General features: G+C 38.0%; 1 protein-coding gene across 2 annotated transcripts in view; it reads left to right on the plus strand.

The window, feature by feature from the left end:
- Positions 1-22,530, plus strand: part of ate1 (arginyltransferase 1) — a 67,535-nt gene that overhangs the window by 42,988 nt on the left and 2,017 nt on the right. For both annotated transcript variants that reach the window (XM_015370006.1, XM_015370007.1), the window contains exon 11: positions 16,661-16,781. In XM_015370006.1, the coding sequence (XP_015225492.1) occupies positions 16,661-16,781 (121 nt within the window). The remainder of the gene's footprint in view (positions 1-16,660; positions 16,782-22,530) is intronic.

Consider the following 22,530-nt stretch of genomic DNA (forward strand, 5'->3'; position numbering starts at 1 on the left):
CTTTTTCGTCCACTAGACATTCAGACACTCATATCAATGGCGTAACCCATGTAGGGTGGTTAGGGCAGACGTTCTGACGTAGACTTAGTCTATATTCACATATGATACACAAGAAAATTTAAAATTTTGTTTACATATAATACAAATACTTTTTTATAGGGCCCCTGTTTGACCAGACACTTTAAAAGACAGAAGTGTTTGACTCATGTAAAGATGGAGGGCATGTCAGAGTTGAAATAAACCCAAGCTGCCTGAGAGCACAGTTGGCCTGTAGGTGTTCCCTAATGTGGACTTTATCTGGGTGATCACACCTTAATATGCTATTTGGCTTGCATAGATGGCTTAAGTTTGAAGGGTATAAGAGTCTTAATAGGAGCTAAACTTGAAAAACAAAATCACATAACTGGGTTGGGGGTAATTTACAATAAATTTTCTTCTCTAAAGTCATTAGATAATGTGGCTGCAGAGCTTATGTTAGGATTAAGTTCTGTTCAAGGTAGGCTCTGTCTACACCTTGAATTGTCTCTCTCTAGTTCTTTTTCCTGAAAAAAGATCACTCAGGACTAATTCTTTAAATAACACTTAATAACGTATATGTATTAAATAACCATGAGACATGCCAACAGATTTTTATAGAAATTTTAATCTTATTGAGATCAGAGAAGTTGCTTAGAGCTCGCCTCTCGGGAAGTGGCCCTGACAAACAGGTAGAGAAGTATTTTATACTTCAGTATGCTGCATCATCACAACGTTACATCATACACGTCTGCGGACGAGGAGACATCCATGGCTCCAGCCTTTTCAAAATATTACACTTTTTTCTTAACTGAAGAACACCGCTCTCACTCCATTCCCAAATATTTGCCACGTACAGAATGAAAATTATAACTGTATATAGCCGGACCGAGGAACTGGCCTAAGTAGATAAACCACTGGAGAAAAAATCAGTTCTGACACGCAACAGGCAGCTAATATTAAGGTTTAATAAACTCACACATTATCAATGATAATTATCCTAACAGTTCCCAAAGATTTAGAACAATATCAGCCTGTAGCATAAAATTTCTTTTGTCAATTTCTTTAGGAAAATATTGAAAAGTTTGAAATTCATAATCCATTTCTTTTTTGTTCAAGTTACATCAGTTTTATGCAGTATTCAGTTAAACCTTGGAGATTAGGTTAAGGAAAAAGAAAGAGCTGTATATAATTCTGCAGTAAAAAAGTTGGGTTCCCCATCTTGAGATGCTTGCATCTTTGAATTGCTGGTCTAATTGTTTTGTCACACCCTGTACATCTTCAGTTTATAAGGATGTTAATCTTGAGACCAAGGGTGCTGAAAAATCTTTGAGTGGTGGATAATAGTGAAAGAAAAGTTTTTTTTCCAAAATCCACTGTTTTTTTTTTTTAGGTTTACTAGTTATTCCTTTCTCTTTTATACGTTCACACCATCCTCAGTTTGTTTGGTTTTCCCAGAGATTGTTCCTGTCCATGAGAGCCTGATGTACTGTTGAAGATTATGGCAAACTGCCATATCTTTTTATCTGGCGTCTTGCACAGCGCTTTACCTAATTTCTCAGTTTGACAGTGTGTGCAAGGAATGCACATGAGTGTGTTGTGTTTGCATCTGTGTTTTGAATCTTGCTCACAATGTTTCTCTAAGAACTTGCGCTGTTACCACAGTACCTTACCCTCCAATGGTGGCATTTACTACCCCACCCCCGTATGTTTCCTTGTCTGTTTGTCATTGCAGCGTCTAGCTCACCAACTCCCCGCTTCTTCCTATTTTACCCATTGGGAGGGATCACAGAACAAGGGTGAGAAGGTTGCCCATTTCCCACCTTTAGACTCGCACAGTCTCACAGAAAAGCACCAATGCTCAAACATGCTCCCAGCGACATGCACAGTGTTTTGCTCTTCTGTCTGATTTGCATATTTTTAGTTCATCAATGCACAGACATACTGAGGCATTGTCTGGCTCTTTAAGCCTGCTTTGTTTTTGTGCTGAAGTTTAACTGGTTTTGGGATCTCACGCTTGGTTCCAGTCTCTTAAGGGGCCAAGATATAAGCACTTGTGAGCACCATTATTAAACACAATTCTTTTTCCTTTTTTAAAGAATGTTTTAGATTAAAGTTTGGATTAAACTGGTGTACTTGAATAGCAAGTCCAATAGTACACAGAAAACCTTCAAAAGGTTTCGATATCTTTATCCTTAAGATCCTTTTGTATACTAAATACATCTACATTAAATAATATTGGGTATTTTTTGCTGATGTTGGGCTTCTACTCAGCATAAGGTTTCTACTGGGGTTAAAAATGAAAAGTACTAAAATCTAATTAGATTTTCAATGCTACATGTTTCCTTTGCTGCAAATGAATTTGTTGAATTTCATCTTGTGCTGTCCAGCTTCAGATAAGTAGAAAAAAAAAGATTTAATTTTAAAACGTCCAGCTACTCATATGCATTTAGAGTGAGTTCCTAAAGTTGGGTATTTCTAGCTAAATTACTAATTTTATGACCCTCATATTGGTCACATACCGCAGTGCATCTGTTGTATCTTTCACTCTTTTGCCCTCTTTTGGCATACCTTTTGGCTGTATGATTTTACTGCCCATTTAAAGTTAAAAGTCTGAACTCTCATTGTTATTCTTGAGCTGTTAATTTGGAAAAGAATCCTTCCTGCTGGGTCCCAGCACTGTGTCCAGGAAGACGGCCCCATATGAGATGAGCTTGTGAGCACTGCCAACGGCAGGACGTGGTCCCATAGAGGAGCCTTAAAGGGTCCTCAGAAGACTTGAAGTACAGCCAGAACCCGGGAGGATGCCTGGCTGGTGTCAGACCCACTCCTTTGTTCTTAAAGCTGGGACTGAACGTCCCATAGAGTCTTCCTGGTTTGGCTGGCGGCTCAGAGTTCAACGTGACATTGTGCCCTTGGCTTCTGTCCCTGGTCCATTTGCCCTCCCTGGCCTTCTGATGTTGAGCTTTCTGTCAGGAGCAGAAGGTTGAGCTGTTGGAGTCTAAATGAGTGCAGAGGTCTTGGCCCTTCTGTCACTTTTCTTTCTCCTGAAGCCTCTTATATGTTTAAGCTCAGTCGTTTGAAACGCTGAGCTGTTTGTTGATTTGCACAGATACTTAAAAGGCCAAGAGATAGCTTTAAAGTCTGTTTTAAGGCTAACATTGAGCCTGGGCTGACCATCTCTATCCTCAATTTAATAAAGTATATTGATTGTATAGAATATGTGAGCACAAACATAATTTAGAGAGATCATGGTCAAATGCAAGCACTCTCTGAAAGTGTTCCTCAACTGCAAAATATACCACACATGCATGCATACCTCTTTTATTAGACTTTAACAAAAAAATCCTTCTGCATGTATGCATAGTCAAGTTTTATGATGTTTAAAGTTGCAGAGCTTAGCTTTTTAAAATGTTTGTATAAATCTTAACTCATAAGGGCTTTGATTGGCACACATATTTATTATATTAAATAATTCAAACAAATACCTGTTAAGGTTATTGTGTAAAATTATTTTATTTCCTTTTCATCTTTTAATATATGCTCTCATTATGTTCACAGATTTGATATTCGGTTTAAGTTTACATTTTTTTTTTCATCACACCTCTTAAGTGATATTTAAAATCACTACTGGTTGTAGTAGTTTAATACTAATGTTGAATTTCCTCTCAGGCTCAAAAAAAGTATTAAAACATGCTTAAATATATGTATTTCTTTACCCAATGTTATTGACAGATTTGTTAAAGCCCATTTAAATTGCTTGGTTTTAAGAGTAATTTATAAAAGATGTTAAGATATTCAAGGCCTTTCATAAGCTCAATGTTTGCCTTGTTTATCAATTTAAATAAGTTAATGCATATAGGGCAGCGATAAATTAATATTGTAGTTATAGATTATTCCATTGTTAATCCTCATTATTCAATTGGACAAAATGTGTCACATTCTGCAGACTGTTCACTTATTGATTTATCTTATATGAATAACAGGAACACATAGAAGAAAATTCCAATAGTTTATTTACTTTTAAAATAAGGAAATCAAAAGTTAATTAAGGAAATAAGGAAATTAAAAGGTAACATTCTGGATGCATTCTGGATTTTTTTTATACTTCATTTATACATTTTTTTTTAGAATGTTTTATTAGATATTTAATTTTATTTTTATATATTTCTATATTTCTTTCCAGGTGTATATTCTGTACACAAACCTAATGCTACCATGCTGGTTTTATTTTAAAATCCTGTTTTTACTGCATTTCGAATCCAGCCTCTATGGTTCCATTAGCTACATAAACAGCTTTGTACACTTCTCCAGTGGTACGTGATTGTAAGCAGGCTCTGAACTGATGAAGATGGGAGATCAACATCTTCTCTGACAAAACGATTTCTGCTCAGAATGTTTTTTTTATTATTTTTTTTTGTTATGTTGGCTGCTGCAGGTTTCAGATAAGCTTTGAGCTGCATATTTCCATTTTTGGTCAACTTCCTCCCACCTCATAGTGATGTGTAATTTCTTTCCATAATGAGTGTAAACTTCTTACTGGAAACGATTTTCTTACAGCTTTGCGTTTTAATGGAAAGGTGAAATTTAAAGAAAACAAATTAAGTATTTAATCCACTTTAGTCCATTTAAAATCTACTTTCAGTCTTACTGTTTTGGGCACTAGTCAAGTGAGACATTCCAGCACGCCTCTCTCATAGACTTGGAGTTGCAGTTCTAACCTCATGGTGCTGAGTAACGGTAACGGTAACATCAAGTTGGTCTCGTTCTTGTTATGATTTTTCTGTGAAAGGTTGTGTTCCTATGAGGTAAGGAAACCATGAAAAGGTCCACAGCGGACACCAGGACAAGAAAATGGAGCATTTGTTCTTCGGCGATACTTAAGAGTCTTTTAAAGAACCTCTTGTCGTTGCAGCTGCACCTCTGGTCCCTTTCAGCCCAGCTCCTCCTCATCCACTAATAACAAACCCTGTCAGAGAGCTGGTCAGTTTTACAGTCCCAGCCAGCACTTTTCCACATGCCCAAAGCTCGTGAATAAAGAGAATTCGAGATAAATCCATCCAGGTGTCAGTGGGTGTATGGAAGAGGGCATCAGGTTACAAATGAACAAATCTGATAGTGGTTTAAAACCACCGTTGCAACACTAAAGTTTGTCTTAATCATAGAATGCCGGCAGGCTTTTCTGTCACCTTCTGCACAAACTTTATGCTTGTAACATAAATTGGAAATGATATATAGGGCCTCCTGATTACATAGTGTACTAAAACTTTTTTTTAGGAAATGTGTATTTCATTTCTAAGGGAGAAATAAGCAATACATTTATTGTTAAGTTATCCAAAATCATTTTTCACCTTCTACAAGGTTGCAGCCAAGTTCTCCTTTCAAATCCAGAGGTACATAGTGGAACGGTGCTTACTTCCTATTTCTGTGGCCAATCATAGGAGAATTCCCTGGGTTGCCAAAACAGAGAGCAGCATTTGGTATTCTATGTTGCTAAAAACAGCACCAGCCATTTCAATACTTGCTCATTAAAGGTACATTTTTCTGGTAGGAAGAACTATCTATCCATAAGAGTGTTTTTTTTTTTTTTTTCTTTTCCCAGACAGCCTTTCTCTGTGCTCAAGTTCAGAGTGGCAGGTTACAACATGCTAAAAACCTCCAAGGCAAATCTCTCATGATTCTGCATGCTTGCCTTTTTTACTCAATGAGCCATAAACATAGAGCGTTGTGCGTACGTGTGTGACCTCATATTCACTTTGTCACTTGTTGAACATCTGGGTAGATTGGGAGTGACATAATGCATCCGAGGCATGTAGACACCCTCATCTCTGTGTACCATGTAACACTATACTGACCATTTTCTTTTTTATAAGGGCAGACATTTCTCTTAATTTATTTTTGTTTGGGCAGGGTTCTTGAAATTATTCTGGAATATAACAGTCGTCACATTACAGTCAAATTTTTCTGTATTTTATTGTTACATGTGATGATAGACCAACACAAATAGTCTAAAACTACAAAGTGGAGGGGAATTAATGCAGAGATGGAAATGCACACTAAAAACAGACTTGTTTTCTTCCTATATCTTATTCTAAAAAAATATATTATCTGAAGAGTACAATAAACTGAAAGAAAACATAGGGAATCTAATAGTTTTTCCGTGATCGTACTGTAGATGCTTTTAATTTTTGTTTAAAAAATAAAAATCTTAAAGTGCCCCTGCCCGGTTTTACAGGTTTACCTTTGGACACTTTTTCATAAAGGCCAGATTTGTTGAGTACAACGCTAAAAGTTACCATGTTGATAAAATCTCATAAGCTAAGGATCTATGGATCTTTAGAGATGCCACTTTGTGTTTGTAATGCATAAAATCTCAATAAATTACATTCAAAGTTGACGAGGTACAAGAGACTTTGAGTATGTTTTTGCAAATCACTGTACATAGAATGACACTTATGTGATTTATGTGAAAGAAAAGTGTTCGTATAAAACTGTGTTGGTCCAAACAAAAGACAACCACATCCCTTATTTTGCCTGTTCCTGTTTCTATACTTCTTTCAGCAACTGTCCAAAAACAGTTGCCCATATGCTGGTAGGGGTAACAGATTGATGGTGTCTGAAGAAACTTCCAGATGATCCCATTTAAAGATAAAAACAGGCTAAAACATCTTTCTTCATTTAGTATTATGTCGTTGTACGTCTGAAAGACTGGAGGGATTTATGCATTCGGGTTGTTGGTAATCCCACTACCTTTGATCGTGTTCATGCTGATCTAATGCAGTAACTCAGCGGTTTAGGGCTTAGGTGTTAATTTATTGATTTATTGTAGTCAGTTCTGTTTCACATGGAGCAATGCTTTACTCGTATTAGTTTATTTCTCTCGACATTTTTAAGTTATTCAGGTCGAAATTGTAATTATCTTGACTTTTTAAATTATTATTTTTTTTTCGTGGAGTCCCTTAAAGCAGTTCTGATGAAGCTTCATGCCGTCACACTGAGATTAAGCCCCCAGCCCGGACCATTTTTAACCGCAAAATATCCAGGTTTTCTTCCCTCCCCCAGTTTTAAAATTGAGCCTTTCTGACAGAAAGCGTGTTGTTTGACTTTAGCTCGACAGGAGACCACCAACAGTGCGCTACTCAGCAGAAACATTTGTTTAAACTTTAAGAAACGTCTCCTCTCTTATAACCCCTCCCCACACCACCTCCTCCGTCACCTCTTTCTGTCTCACCACGATTGTGTTTTTAACAAATCATTAACAGGTTACAGCGTAGTGGGATAGCAGCCGCTGGTTGGCACCTCCTATGAGGGGCGCTGACAGGGTTGGGGTCTGAGGCAGCAGAGTTCAGCGGGTCGGGTCACACCGTTTCTTCTAAATGCTAGTAGTGGGACAGAGATGAGTGAGGGGGAGGTTTGGGGGTCATGAGGGCAAAAAATGAAAGTTTAGAGAGTGTGTCTTGCTGAGCAGATCCAGAGCCCTCTAGCTGCCAGCTTGAGGTGTTTGCATTGCCATTAACTTCACCTCTATTTATTTTCAAACCCACTGCAGCTGCGCCACTTTGTCTGAAATGCCTTTTTGGCAAAGCTGAATGCATTTAGATCATTGATAAGCAGCAGTGGAGACAATGAACTACTCTCTTAAACACTGTTAGACAGGTTACACCTACTGTGGGCTGCGGTTTTAATTTAGCTTTTGCAATAAGATGTCTGTGGTGTGTTTTTAAGACTAAGATTAGAGCTGCAGCTCTGGCAGCAAGTCAGAGAGCTGTGGTCTGCGTCAGAGAGGTATAACTGCTGCCCTTCACTGTAAAAAATAAAAGAGGGGAGATAAAGAGATAAAAGGTACCTGGTCTTAAAGCTGGTGCCCATAAAAAGCTCTGCCATTGGTTCTCAGGGCCCACTCGAAATGCGATCCTGTAAAAATATTTTCTCCTCATTAACCTGTCATGCATGGAGCCGTGACGCATAGCCAGGCGCGGGAGTGCTGGACAGAGGGGGCTGGATGGAAGGAATTGTGGCGGTTGTCTAGAGGCCCAAGGGGGGAAACTTACCAGCCTGTGTGCTTTATTTGAAGGTCGTGCTGTGGTGATGTGTTGAGTCGGGTGAAAAGGCCTCAGTGGGCCCCAAGTGTTTAAACAGCAGCAGTTTGCATAAATCCTGCCAAATGGGGACTCGAGACATTATGAGCATCCTCTTACTCACACACATTCATATTGCAAGCGCTAGGTCCTTAGGAGTTTTTCATGTTGTTACATGCCATCCAGAAACTTTTGTGCATTCTGCTGGGAATTTATGAAATAGACCAGAGGGGCCAAAGTCCAAGCATATTCATGTTTACGAATGACTCAGTCAAAGGGATGGGACCTAAATCCAACTGAGAAACATAGGTTATAATACAAATGTACACGTTTTCTTTTTAAATATTTATTTGTAAAATATATTGACTGCAGATTTTTTTTTCTTCCACTATGCATTTCTTTAGATTTCTAGACATGAAATCCTGATAAAATACAACCCAGTTTGTGGATGTAATATAACATGTGGAGAGTTTCCGGTTGATAGTTTTGCATATTTAACCAATCCGAGTCCCTGAACTAAAAGTCAGTTTGTTTGGACGCGTCTCTCAGTGTTGCTGCTCACTCATCTGCTCGGTCCTCTGTTCTGTTTGCCTTGGTGCATCTGCGTGCTCCACTGTTTACGTGTGTCCATCAGCAGCCAGTTCCCCCCACCCTGGTTTTGGCAGAATGTAAGCATGTCGACATGTTACGGCACATAAAGCTTGTGCATTGGTGGAGCTGTAGGTTTAGGAGACAGAGTGAATGTTAGGGATTGAGGTCTGTTTATTGGTTTTTGACAGAAACCGGCCCAGTTTGACCCAGGGTCAGTGTGCTGGTCGGTCTGGGCCAGAACAGGTTAGATCTGCCTGGCTTTCAGCCACACTAGGCCTCTTTGTGTTCCCTCTGAGTTTTGGTCTGACGGCCAGCTGAATAAAATACCACAGTAAGATCACAAATGTGACACACTGAGTTTAATTTCAGCTCGGGTCAAAAGACAAATACTCTGTTTAATAATTTATTCTGTCATGATACTGCTTTCATTATTTCCTTCATGCTTCATTTGCTGTATTTTACAAAAAAAAAAAGCCTTTTTTATGCTGTTTTTGCCAAAGACAAACAGAGCAATAGTTGAACTCTTAGTTTTGCAATACACTCCTAAGAAGTTGATTTGTACGTTTGAAGTTGTTCTTTCAGTTTAGAAAGAACTACTTCATCTATTTTCTTCTCCGGTCGTAGAGACTGCAAGCCCCCACTGATATTGGCTTGTTTATATTCTGTCTGTTATCCTAAGTGCTTAACTAGGGGGCCTCTGGACTTTGTTTGCCCTTATATTTTAAAAATTAAACGATACGTTTTTTTTTAGTGTCTGAATATTCTTACCCTGTCCTTACCCTAGTAGCATTTAATCATTTAACAATGGAAGAGGTAGTATTTTTAAGATGAATACATCTGCAGTATAAGGAAGAAACACAGCCATACTGAAAAGGAAGTAGAGATATAAAACCTAAGATTTTCTTGTCAGAGAGCATTTAGCTGGGAGTTCCTTCATTTTAAGTATAGCTACTTCTGACTTCATTTCTGGGATCCGATTTAGACCTAAAAATACCATTGCGCCTTTTCTTAGAAACTAAGTTGGAAATCAAGATGAAATCATGAATTGTCGACACATGTATCAAAAATAGGTACACATTTATGCTCTCTATCTACAACATCCAATGGTAGGAAGCTCCTTTGCATTCACTAGATGACCAGAACTGCATAAATATCAAATGATATTAGGAGGGAATGTCCAAAAAACACTTAATAACATACCCTTCTGATGTTATTTAGGTGAGGTGAGATGTTATTTAGTACATAAAAACTTTTCAATAACAACCCTGAAGTTCGGAAAAAAATTTCCAGCTAAGGTTTGACAAAGTTTGCCATTATGTGGACTAAGGGTGTGCAAAATAATCGTCATGACGATGCATCACGATTATAATTTTTGTGATCTACTGCATCGATTCTTGAAGGCAAGAATCGATTATAAAAAATAAAAAAATCAGCCAAACCAAGTGGAATACAACTGCCAGTCCAGCCGATGTCGCTGTGGATGTGTTGATGCCCGCTGCGTTGTGTCACAAGCATTTCTGGCCGCGGGATACTGAGACGAGTCATTTGTAAACAAAATATGGAGGAGACTGAGAAAATTTCGCCCCCCGGCTCCATCACATTTCAACTCAGATGCTTGGATGCATTCTGGCTTTAAAAACAAAGAAGGTAAAAATGAAATTGATATGATGCAGGTAATTTGCAAAAGGACTACTGAGGCCATGTAAACGGCACTGATTATCCTTATTTTGTTATTTTAAGTTTGATGAATCCTAATATCTTTTTGTAATAGTAATAGTAATATTTGTGTCCAGTATTTGTTTTCATGGCAACACCTCCAAAAGTCATTTCAATAAGTACAGCTATGTATGAATTTAGTTGCTTTCAGTTATGTATCAATTGAAGACACTATCCAGATCATACCCAGCCAGTCAGCCACTGGTAATGGCTGTATCTTTTTCTTACAGTGTTCAGTGAAAATATCGCAATGCATCGCAATATTTCAAGTATTGTGATGCATCATAATAGAATCGCATCGTGGCATGTGAATCATGATTCGAATCGAATCATGACTTCTTTGCCAATACCCATCCCTAATGTGGACCAGCCACTGCAGCAGCCTCCTAAATGAAGTGGTGGAGTAGGAGCAGAACTCCAAAGCAAGTGTACATTCTCACAAGTATTCCTTTGCTGCAATATTTCAATCATTTATACCTCTGATTAATTATTTCCTAATAATTTAGAGGTATGAGCATAGGGCATAGCTCCCCCCTTTTATCAAGGTGTGGAAAATAGGAATGAGTAGCTGAAAGAAAAAAAAAAAACAGCAGAAAAGTGAAGCGCACACCGGACAGTAGAGGTTTTGATTTGATAATAAATTTAGCTCTAACCTCAGGGCATATGCACACATTATGTGTGGTCTGAAAAGAATGAGCGGAGCAATCATACATCTGGACAGCATTGTGGAACTGTTTATCAGGCTCTGAACGTGTTTATTTAGCTCAGATGATTGAGGCTGTGTAATTGTTTACAGTAAGGCAGCTTCTTTTTCAAATGAAGTTGAGTCATTTTCACTCTCATGTAAAAAAGTTTGGTTCACTTATAAACCTGTCCTGTAGTAGATTGCTTTCCTGTAAACCCCCCCAACCCCCCCAAGCTTATTCACTGACAACCACACAACAAAACATCCCAAGCTAAATGTAAATATAACATTTCTGCCCTTACATCTTGCAAAATGTTTCCAGCTCCATCAGATTGTATTAAGAGCATCCTAGATAATCAATTTTCAGTTTTTACTGTAGGTTCTCACACAATTTTAGGCTCACAATTTTAATTAATCATGGTTTAAAAATGTTTAAACCATGTAAAACTTTCATTGTCCCTCTTTTTTATTTTGTTTTTCTAGAATTCCCACAGAATGATACTCCCACCACCGTGTTTCTTATTAAAGATGCTGTGTTCAAGTTGATTTTCCAAGAAAGTTCAACTTTATTATCAAAGCACAATGTTCCACGTTTGCTCTGTTCCCTACATAGTTCCCTACTTTTAGAATAAATTTTTTGCATGGCTTTCTTTTTCCTCTCTCTCCATAGAGGCAAATTTTTTTAGAAAGCTGCTGAACCAATTTAGTAGTAACCATTCGTTTTCATTTATTATCTTTCTGATCTAAACAATTCCTTCATAATTCTTTTAGTTGTCGTACAATTTGGACAAAGATCTGCATTTAATTTTCTCTTTGCTCCTTTCTGCATTTTTCACACCTCCCATGAATGCCTGTAGAAATTTCCTCTGCTCTTTGTTTTTCCTTATCTTGCTTTTCTCTCTCTAAACAAGTTAGCCTTTAAGACATTGTCAGTGATTTCTATCACCTTCATATCGCCTGGACATGTTTGCAATGAAGGGAGCATAGAATGGAAAGTTGGCAACAGATTGGTCTGTTTGGGAGAATTTAAGCAGAAAAGCAAAAAGGACCCATCAAATTTTATTCTGTGCAGAAACGGCCCTATAGGTTTGTTTTTTTTAACACTGTTACCAGGTTTTCTGCTTACTAATAAAAGTAAATCCTTTAACTACCAGAATGTTTAGTTCTACAGGCTCTGGGTTATGTTGTTTTCTAATGATCGTTCCTTTGAATATTGGTTATTAGAGTGTATTCAATTTAAAAAGTAAAGTTTGAATTTCAAGTTTTCAACCTTGAAAATCGGATAAAAAAAAGTTTAGTGATGTTTTTTTACTTTGAAAATAAGTGGACTCCAATCTATTCAAGTTCAGTATCCAATATGACCTGAAAGTTTAGCCCCTGTATGCATGCAAACTTACTCTCTTAGTGCTTGTAAATAAGAAAAAGTTTTTTCTTGGCTCCTATGCTTAATGGTAGTCATGGAAACTGCTTGGGTGTGACATCTTTTCTAGATCTGTGTTTTGATAAAAGCACTTTTATACTAACTTAGGAGGGTTTTAATAGACTGGTGTAATAAGCTCTTCATACCAAGTTTTGGAAGAAGAATCTAAAAAGTCTAAAAGTGATGCATCTCACAATTACAGATAAAAGCTCATTTTTGTTGTTGGTTTTTGTTGAAGTCATCTTTTAGGACCACTAAATGCGGAGTCCTTTAAAGGGAGAAGTGAGTAATTATGCGTGTGTCATGAACTCAAAACCTCTGTGTAATTTTGGTTTGGTCCAACTTCTTCCTCAAAACATCAGACAAACAAAGTATAGGCTTAGAGAAAGCAAGGAGGCATTTTTTTGGCATTAGAGAAATACATTGACATAAGACTTGGTTAAAGAACAGAAACGATAACGGTAACACATTTACAGGATGTTATAAGCTTGTCTGATTCCTTTACTTTCTCCATTATTTTTCTGTCAAGCCTATCTCTGTCCACATCTCCAGGTTTACAGTTTGGCTTCCAACCCTTCCTGGTTGTATTGTGCTTTTGCAGGGTTGCAGACATTTGTAATAGAAAGCCTGTGCCTCATTGTGTTTCTACATGTAGCCAGGTGTGCGTTCTTCATATAGAGGTAAATATCAATCTGTTGAAGGAGTTGAGGAGGCAGAAAGTCAGTGAAGCCTGCAAGTTGTTGGGGCGACAGTGTCTGCATCCATCCGTCTGTTACCAGGGGCACTTAAACGTGTGATTTCTGTTGTTGGGTTTTTGTTTTCCTTTTGTTTGGTTTGAGTTAGTGGCAGAATGTTCACTTTTTTGGTCTGTATTTAACTTTTTTTTTTTACTTGAGGAAAATTGGGTAGATACTCGATGATGGACTGTTTTTGAGAAACATCAAAATGGTGCAATGCTACATGATATGCTTACCTTTTATTTTTTAACTTGAATAAGAAAAGAATAATAATTTTAACTCATAATTTAATTTCTTAGCAGTATATGCAAAATCTAATATGGTACAGAGAAGATTAGCATGAAAATAAATAAACTCGGACGTTTTCTGCATAGAAACGCCTCAAAATCCTGAGGTACTGCTATGTTTTTATAAATGTTGAAGTTCTGGTCTAATGTGTACAAAGCAGGCCTTTTGCATCCTGGAGAGTCTTTTGGGATGGCCCATTTGAAGCCGAGACTGGCATTCGGGGGTTCCCAAGAAAGACCCTCAGCCTCAGATTGCTCCCTGTGCCCTAATGAGTGTGGCAGCACACTGCTATTGAAATGATGGTGTATTATATTCCCCCACTTTGGGACTTTAACCGAACCTTTCCTTTTCTATCCCTTTTCTTTTCCAATATAAACATATTTGTCACCCTAAAAAATATTCCAGCAGTCCAAATGTTGGCCAGACTCTGCCTTGATAGTGGCTCAGAATAGACCACCTGCTGCTCCGTTTAATGAGGATTCAATTGATGTGGATTGAACATCTCATTAGGCTACTTCCTGGAGGTGTTCCCAACATGATCTACTTGGAGGAGGAACAATCTAAAACTTGGTGGTTCTGTATATCTTTTTTTTTAAACCTGGGAATGCATTAGGATCTACAAAGATGGGCTACAGGGTGTCAGGGAGTATTGGAGTTCTTGGTTTCCCTGTGGGACATGATCTCTGATGAGCTGGAGTTTATAAATGGACCGGAAGGTAACTAAATACATGGGTTACATTTAATGTAAAGTATTATGGGATATAGCCAGAAAACATCCAACTACTCAGAAGCCTGAACCACCTTAACCTGTTGCTTTCAATGCTTTGGAGCCAAGGCTTTACTCTAAGGTTGGGGAAATGTCCCAAAACTCTACATTAGAAGCTCATTTGTACCATTTCCCTCGGAAATCTCCTTTTTTGGGTGCAAATGTTGTTTGAATCACGATAATAAAGTGACTTTGTGCCTCTTTTAATCTTGTGGAAGAATTTGATAATATACTTTGCTTAAAACTATAATTTTTTTATGGATTTGATATGACTTGTTTGTAATTCCAACAATAAAACATAGATGAGTGAGTTCTCAGTTTGTCAGCAGTGGACAAAACATACAAGAAAACCATTTTTTTTGCCTTGAAAAATTTGAATATCTTCTGCCGCTCTCTCTTCTGACATAATGTAATTTCTGCATAGACAGCTGTGGGCTGTTTGCGGGAGACGCATGCAGGAAACCACTGAAACTGCTATGGTCATATATGTCTGAATCAGATTGCAAATTTCAGTTTATATTAGTGATTCACCACAGAGGCACCAAGGCTTACTACAAAAGTTTGTTTGGATCCTCTTCTTAAGACCCAATGTTTATATCTGTCAGATTAGTAGAGTAATATCTATAAGATTATTTGCAAACCATGCGCAAGAAATCCTGCAAAGCTAGAGAGGAGCTGCATGGGTAGGGTTCTTAAAGCTGTGGACTCGGAGGATACAGACTTGCAGTAAACTGTGTTTCCCAAAACTGTTTACTTTTCTGTTAACCTATTCATCCTATTAGAGGCTTAGTTTGTTCACCTAGCATCGTTTCCTGCATGTGAAACAGGCAGCGTCTTCCCTCATTTAGGCCCTCTGACAGATTGATCATACTCAGAAGGGTTTGTATATGTTATTTCCCTTGATAGCATTTCCTTTGTCTACATTATTTACAGTTCATTTTGACAACTGTACTTTGTGTTTACTTATTCAGCACTTTCTGACCTCAGCTGTGTATGAAACATGTACTCCAGGATCTCTCAAGTCTTTGTCCTACAGTTTGCTGTCTTATAAACTTTAAGTCTCGTGTGTGTTGAGGGAGCACAGCAGGCCTTTTGCAGGCGCCTGTTTGTTTACACAGCTCTTTCTGCAGTTTTTTATTTGTTTAGAGCAGCGTGATAGAACGCAGGTCTCTGATAATGGAGTCAATTTCCCCTCCTCCTGCACCTCGTTTCTGTTCGTTCAACCCCTCAAATGTCCCCCTCTTCTTACGCCTTACAGCTGTTTTTGTTCTGCTTGATTTACTTTCCATCCAAAATGTTAGGTCAAATACAGACTTGTTCCCATTTTGCAAGCACACATAAGAACACATTGGTGTGTTTACATTTCTCGCTCAACTCGACTCGCACAACACCCCAGTCGGAAAGGAGGGCAAAGATAACAAAGAACTTTAAGAGAAGTGAGTTTGATCCAGAGCTCTGTCTTCACCTCGACCCTTGGGTCAGTTTACAACTAGTCAAGCATCTAGGGTGAAAGGTCATCAGTGTGGTTTGTGGGAATGGTCTTATCAGTTTTGTAACAAAGGTTCATCTAATTTTGACAAAGTGTCTCTTAGCTAATGATGCTTAGCGGTCAAATTTCTTTTTAATGCCATTTGTGTAATTGTTTTTAAACAGAGCTTATTGGCTCTCCTTTAGGTGGGACATATGTAAAAAAAATGTATTCATTCAAATGCAATTTTATAGTCTGTAAAAGTATAAAGTTTTGAGCTAGGCTTGTCACTAAAAGATTTTTCGGGATGACACATTGTACCAGAAATGATTGCGGTAAATGAAAATATTGTCATGCAGTTTGGATCCAATGGGCTCCTTCACTGCAGCTGTAACATTTAGCTTTGAAACAGATTTCAGCTTTCTTTTAATTTTTCAAATCTAAACTAGCTTTCCTCTGGATTACTAATCCTCAATCATGAGGCGCTCATCTACATTCGCTATGCTAAGGAAACGCTAAGGAAAGGGGTGTGTCTTGCAAACTCTTGCATACTGAAACGAGGGAGAGAAGATTCAAACATAAATGATTGAGGTCATTTAAATTGTTCATGAGATTGATTGATTCTTTGTTTACTGTAACAGGCCTGTTTTAAATTCTATTATTTTTTCCGGGTGTAAACGTGTATGAAAAAAGCAATAGAGTATGAACAATGATCTGTATTTATAGACTTTGCGTTCATCGCAGCGCCCTATTATCTATATGTTCATTTATCTCTTTGTCCTTGCCTCTCATTATTCTTTGTTCATTTTCCACATTTAATTTAGCTTCTAAATGGCCCAAATTCATCAAACAGTAGCATGTTAACAATGTCTCTATGTCTTGTTTTTGTCTCCCAGGGACAGTACCGACCTGCTGACCTCCTCTGCCCAGAAACCTACATTTGGGTGTCAATAGACCGATGCACACCTCTGCTGGATAGCTCCCGCTATGCTCGGTTAAATCAGGATCCAAATGCAGGTACAGCTACGGAAGACTTTGTTAGAGGTTTTTCCTCCCTTAAGTTAAGGAGTAAACTTTATCCTACATAACTCCTTTTATTGGCTGATTTTACCAAGCTTGAGACACATCTTCCCTATTCTTATGTCATTCATCCCTAATTTTGTTAAAAATAAATCTGTTAATTGGTGCAGCCATTGTGCATTTAAGAGATTGTTATGGGAAAGGGCAGAAGATTGTTGCTATGAATACTAAATGTGTAGAATAAGGCCTGTTTCCTCATCCTTTTTAATCCAAATCACAAAGCATGTGTGATGGGAAAGAGCCACCAATCGGCAGTAATAAGAAATTGGAGGAGACAAGAGGCTATTGGGATGGATTCACAGAGTTATTAAAATCCCTAAAAGAGGATATAAACAGAGTTATATTTGTAGTGAAGAAAAGTGACAGCATATTGCGGCTGGTGTTTGTTTACTGGCCCCAAAACACAATTTGTTCCCATTGAGATTGAGAAGAAAAAAATTAAAGGCTGCAAACATTTCTGACAGAAGCCTCTGAAATGTGGAGTGCTTTAAGACATTTTTAACCTCTTCTGATTTTTTTTTCTGTCATTGCTTTTTATGGATCATGCTCATTTTTCAAATTCTGATTTCATTTTAATAACTGTAAAAGCTCACTAAAACAGCTTGTGCCTTCTAAAGCTCAGAACCAGTTGAACCAACCAAGTCAAACACTACGACCATCAATGATTTGTGATTAGCAGTGAATCTTTTAATACATGTGGATGAATATTTGCTTTACTCTTCTTTGCAGAATTGGTTTAATTCAGAAGGGTTGTAGGAGAAGAAAGTCTAGTTTTAAGGTCATACTGAAACATCTTACCGTAATTGAATTAATTCCAGCCTACATTTATTTCACACTAAACCAGCCTTTGGACCATTGGACCCACTTTTTGAAAGGCTCCCCATCAGGGCTTGATGTTAACCATTGCCCGATCGCCCGAGGCAAGTAGTTTTTATTGTCGGGAGACTACAAATTTCGCAAAAATAAAATTATCACTCAAAATTACTTTTAAATCACCGACATTCGCTTAAAAAAGGACCCACAAGCGTTGCAGGCACCATTTTTGTTATTTTGTACACATTCTCGTGTCATTTGAAAAAGCCGTGAGATTTTCCGCCAGATGGCGTGATTTTTGTCCGGGAATTGGCAAGAATCAGACACATTTTTTTGGACTTGGCAGGCTAAAAAACAACAACAAGGCAAAAAAATGTAAGTAGAGTAGCACACCCACCACCTATTTTACCCTCCACCCATTTCACCTACCACCCAGATAACCCTAGATTAAAAATTATTTGTCAGGGATTAGGAAAATTGGCCATGCCCACAGTGTAAATATGGCTATCATATGGCAGTCTTTTGTACAGTGATGCAGGTCATACATTAAAAAATCTTAGTTATAGAGCTAGACATGTTAAATTGGTGACCTGTTATGTTATTATTGTCTTGTTGCTGCATTTATTTTGTCAGGGAAAACTAATCCTGATTCAGTTAAAAGTCAGGGAATTCTGAAATTATGTATGACTGTGGAAACCCTGTATAAAATAACTATGTATAATGATTCTCTAGAAATGTCACAATATATTAATAGTATCATCTTGTATAAACATACCGTGACTCTACAATAAAAGTTATTCATTTGTGACATTGACTTCTGTCTTGTGATTTACAGTAGCTTATGTTTTTAACCTGTCAAGTTTTTTTTTAGATTTTTAACATTACAATTTATATTTTTTCCAAGCACACAACAGTGTAAAGCAAAGTTTAGTTTGAAAAGATGTGCAGGAAGGATTGAAAAGCATGTTAACACAGTAATTTAGGCTTGAGTTCATTATCTGACGCATGCATATACACACTAGGAACCTGTAAACTTAAAAAAATTCTTGATTTCCAAAAAGCATTTAAAAAGCAAACATGTTTATTGATATATATACAAAAATGAATATTAGGAACTATTTTTATCAAACATTATACTGGGCAAGTAAAAATTGTTTCTGGGCAAATGAAATGTGGAAGTCACTTGCCCGAAGGGCAAGTGGTAAAAATCCTTAACGTCAACCCCTGCCCATTGTTAATTGTTTCATCCATTTGCAGTGTAACCATTTCCAAACCAATAGATGTTAGTAACTTTGTTTCTCTTGTTGTGTTTCTTTAGATCAGGCTATAGTGTTGCCTCTTAAAATTCCTAAGGTTTCGATAATAAGGTGCTTTAATCAGAAGTATATTTCATTTTCTGTAATGAAATGTGAAATTTTAAGTTCAAACTCATTTTTTTTTTTTTTTAATGAATAGAAATGGGATAGTGACTCCAGATTTTACTAAATTACTAATTCCACCGGTAGAAACCAGCTATTGGAGTTTGTGTTTCCTTAGACGGCCTTATGAGCAAATCAAATGTATTTGAAAGTAAGAAAAAAACGTCTTTGTTGTAAAAAATTATTTTCAGGAATATCACCATTTGCTCAGTGTCGCATGAATAACGTTTGTATAAATCTAGAGCTGTATGCCTGCTGTTAATGAGGTGTTTAAAGATGGTTTACGTTTACATAACTTTCCTCTCACATTTATAGAACGGCTGCTGCCAACACATCGAGGGTCCCACAGTGTCTACCTGTGGACTGTGGTGAACGTCTTGAACCCTGTACACTGAAATAGAAACCATGTTTACAGCTAATATGCAGTATCTCTCACACACTCACAATCAGTGTTTGACAGGGAGGCTAGCTGGGCCATTGGCCGCCCAGCAACATAAACACTAGCGGAAATCTGTGACCCGTGTTGTCTCTTGTTTGGCTTCCAATGCATTCAGGCGGCGCCAGTCGGGATACACAGACGCTGAGCGGTGATTTGTGCATTTGCATGCGCCAAAATGTTGCATTTTCATTCTGTTGGTGCCGTTAACATTTCTGGCTGTAAAAACTACTGTAATCAGTTAGCATCACTTAGCTGTTACATACAGTGAATGGGCATTAATGTCAACCTGATTTAACCTGCTTATCACTCCTGGGCTGCCTGACTTCTCCAATATATTTCTTCCTTCTTATGCATTTCATATCTTGTCTATCAGTCAGACACTTTTTCCTGTACCTCACAATGCTTTCAGCTCCTTAGCCCGATGAGTGCTGATGCTCCCAGGTTGAGTGGGAGCTGATGTTTGATTCCCCTTGAATATTTTTCACAAGCTTTAATGTACGTTATTTAAATTTCATGTGATGAAACTTCAGAAATGGACAAAAAAAAATCTGAAAAGGATGTTCTGAAATAGCTTTCATTTCTTCTATATATTTCTAGAAAAAAAAAAAAACTTTCATCACAACAGCTGCAGGTCTGTAGGGGTATTTCTCAACCAACTTTGCATTTTAGTCCAGACCTAAATCAAAATCTTTTTAGTACAGGAATATGATCTAAAACCTTCTTTTGTAACTTTTTATGTCTTTTGTTTAAGCTTAATTTTAGCATTTTTTTTTATGTTAGCTTACATAAGGATGGTCCTGTATTTAGCTCCATGTATCTATCTGCTGCTGCTTCCACCATGTATCGCTTTGGGTTGCTTAGCAACTTAAAAAATGAAATGCAGCTGAAGGTGTGATTCCTGGTTCGGTTTCATGTGCATTATTGGTCTTCCACATGCCCATGATTTTTGCATTTTTACATAAAGTTCCAGCATAAGAACTAAGGTTTTGTGCTTTTCTAACCATCTGTTGTCAGACAGCCTGATAGGAAAAATGTCCATACGATTGATTAAAGTTTACAGACCCGGCCTGTATTTGAGTTCATAATATCAGACAGACTTCTCCAGATGAAAGCACCTGCTGACAGCAGCTGGACTTTACTTCTAGGATAAATATGAGGCCGTTATATGGAAATATCTCATGCAATGATTAACCCGGCTCACTTATGGTTTGGGATTTATTTTAAAAATATCTAATTCTAGTCTCCTAATCCCGGAAGTCCAACAAGGATTTTAAAGTGGGCTTCTATAGCTTTAATCACACACATGTTGACATTGCTTACATTTTTTTTTCTTTTTCTGCAAGTTTTTTTTAATGTTCGATATAAAGTAGATAAATATGAATGTTTGCTACTATTGTCAGATTTTTTTTAATCTTTACTTCTGAAAAGCACTTTGGTTCCCCGTATTTTTAGCAGGGAGCTGACTTTTTTTTCCCCAACTATTCTTCTCCACTGAAAGATTTCCCCCTTGCTTTTCATAACAATAATAATGAAAGCATCCTTTACAATTAAAATGAGTCTCTTCCCTGGAGGTCAACATTCTTGGTAAAAAACAGAGATTAAGCGTCCCTGTTTCAGCTGCCTACAGGGTTCACACTTCTTCCTGTCAAATAATGAACCTCTCATACACAACACAACCAGTTTGGCCTCTTCTTTTTTTGAGAGTGAGCCCCATTTTGGATCTCCGACATTAGGTCACAGGAAGTGGTTATAACCCGATGGCCTATCTTTGACCTGCATCCGCCTTAAAGAACTTTAGAGATGGAAAGGATGAGAAGGAGAAGCGTGGCGAGGTGTCAGGGCACCAAACTCCAACCCTGACCCTCTTAATCCCTCCGACTACTCCTCTTCCCCCGACCCTTGAACTCCAAACCCATGGCACTGTGACCTCAGAGCGGCGTGTCACTGAACGTCCGGCTGGCCTGACAGGAACAGGATCTGGAACCACTCAATGTGCAAAGAGGCATCAGCAGAGACTGAAGCTAGCGAAGAAGAAAAGGAAAGTTGTTTATGTGAGGCGCGGATGTTTGGGTTTTCTGGAGTAGGAGGGAGAGACAGACCCTCTGTTCAGTGTAAGTGCTGCAGTTAATAGACCATCTTAAAGCTGCACGCAGCTACCCGCTGTGTTCTGTAAGATGTTCACCTCTTAATATCTCCACCAACGAATGAGTGTAACTCTGCTTAAAATGGCCTGTCACTGTGATGAGAAACATGGAAGAGAAGAAGTCACTGGCCTGAGGTAGTTTTAACTTAGGAAGTATCAGACTTTTAAACACTCATCCCCTCAGCATAAATTAATTCTTTATGGACCAGCATGGCCATGGGGGAGTTGCATAACGTCTTTTGAAATCCCACATGAGGAAACTTAACATAGCGCTGATTTTCTTCTTCTGATTGCTCCACTATTCTTCAGGTTTCTGACTCGGCAGTTTTTCAAGAAGTGGAGCATTAGCTGCATTCTCCCTCTCAGGGGAACCGCTGCTGATAAATAAAATATGAGTTTACAGTAAAGCTTTAAAAACTCTACCTGAAGGATAAAAAACATGCTTGTGGAGACTGTAGTTTAGAGCTCCTTGTCCTCTGGGTTGCCTTTTCCTTAGGCTCGCTTGTAAGGGAATTGTGCAAGTGTTCAAACCCCATCCCAAATACATACTTCAGCATATTCAATCTGAATATCTATCATATCTTTATGATAGATCAATGCATTTTGGTAAAAAGAAAAACACTCTAACTTACGCGGCATGGATTAAACTCAAATTCCCCACCCAGCTTCCGTTAGATACCCTTAGATGCATGCATCTCAAAATACATTCTCAGACGAAGGTTTTTGATGAATATGTATTAAAGTGAAACAGTTGCATGTATTTTTGAGGTCTGGTATGTCTCTAAAGATGTTATTTTGGAGTAGAGACTGACATTTTTTCGGGAATCCCACGGGTCATGGGATTCCCGTGGGGTGGGAGTCGGTATTAGTAAC

The sequence above is a fragment of the Cyprinodon variegatus genome, unplaced genomic scaffold (assembly GCF_000732505.1).
Source record: "Cyprinodon variegatus isolate N-32 unplaced genomic scaffold, C_variegatus-1.0 Scaffold40, whole genome shotgun sequence".
NCBI lineage: Eukaryota > Metazoa > Chordata > Actinopteri > Cyprinodontiformes > Cyprinodontidae > Cyprinodon > Cyprinodon variegatus.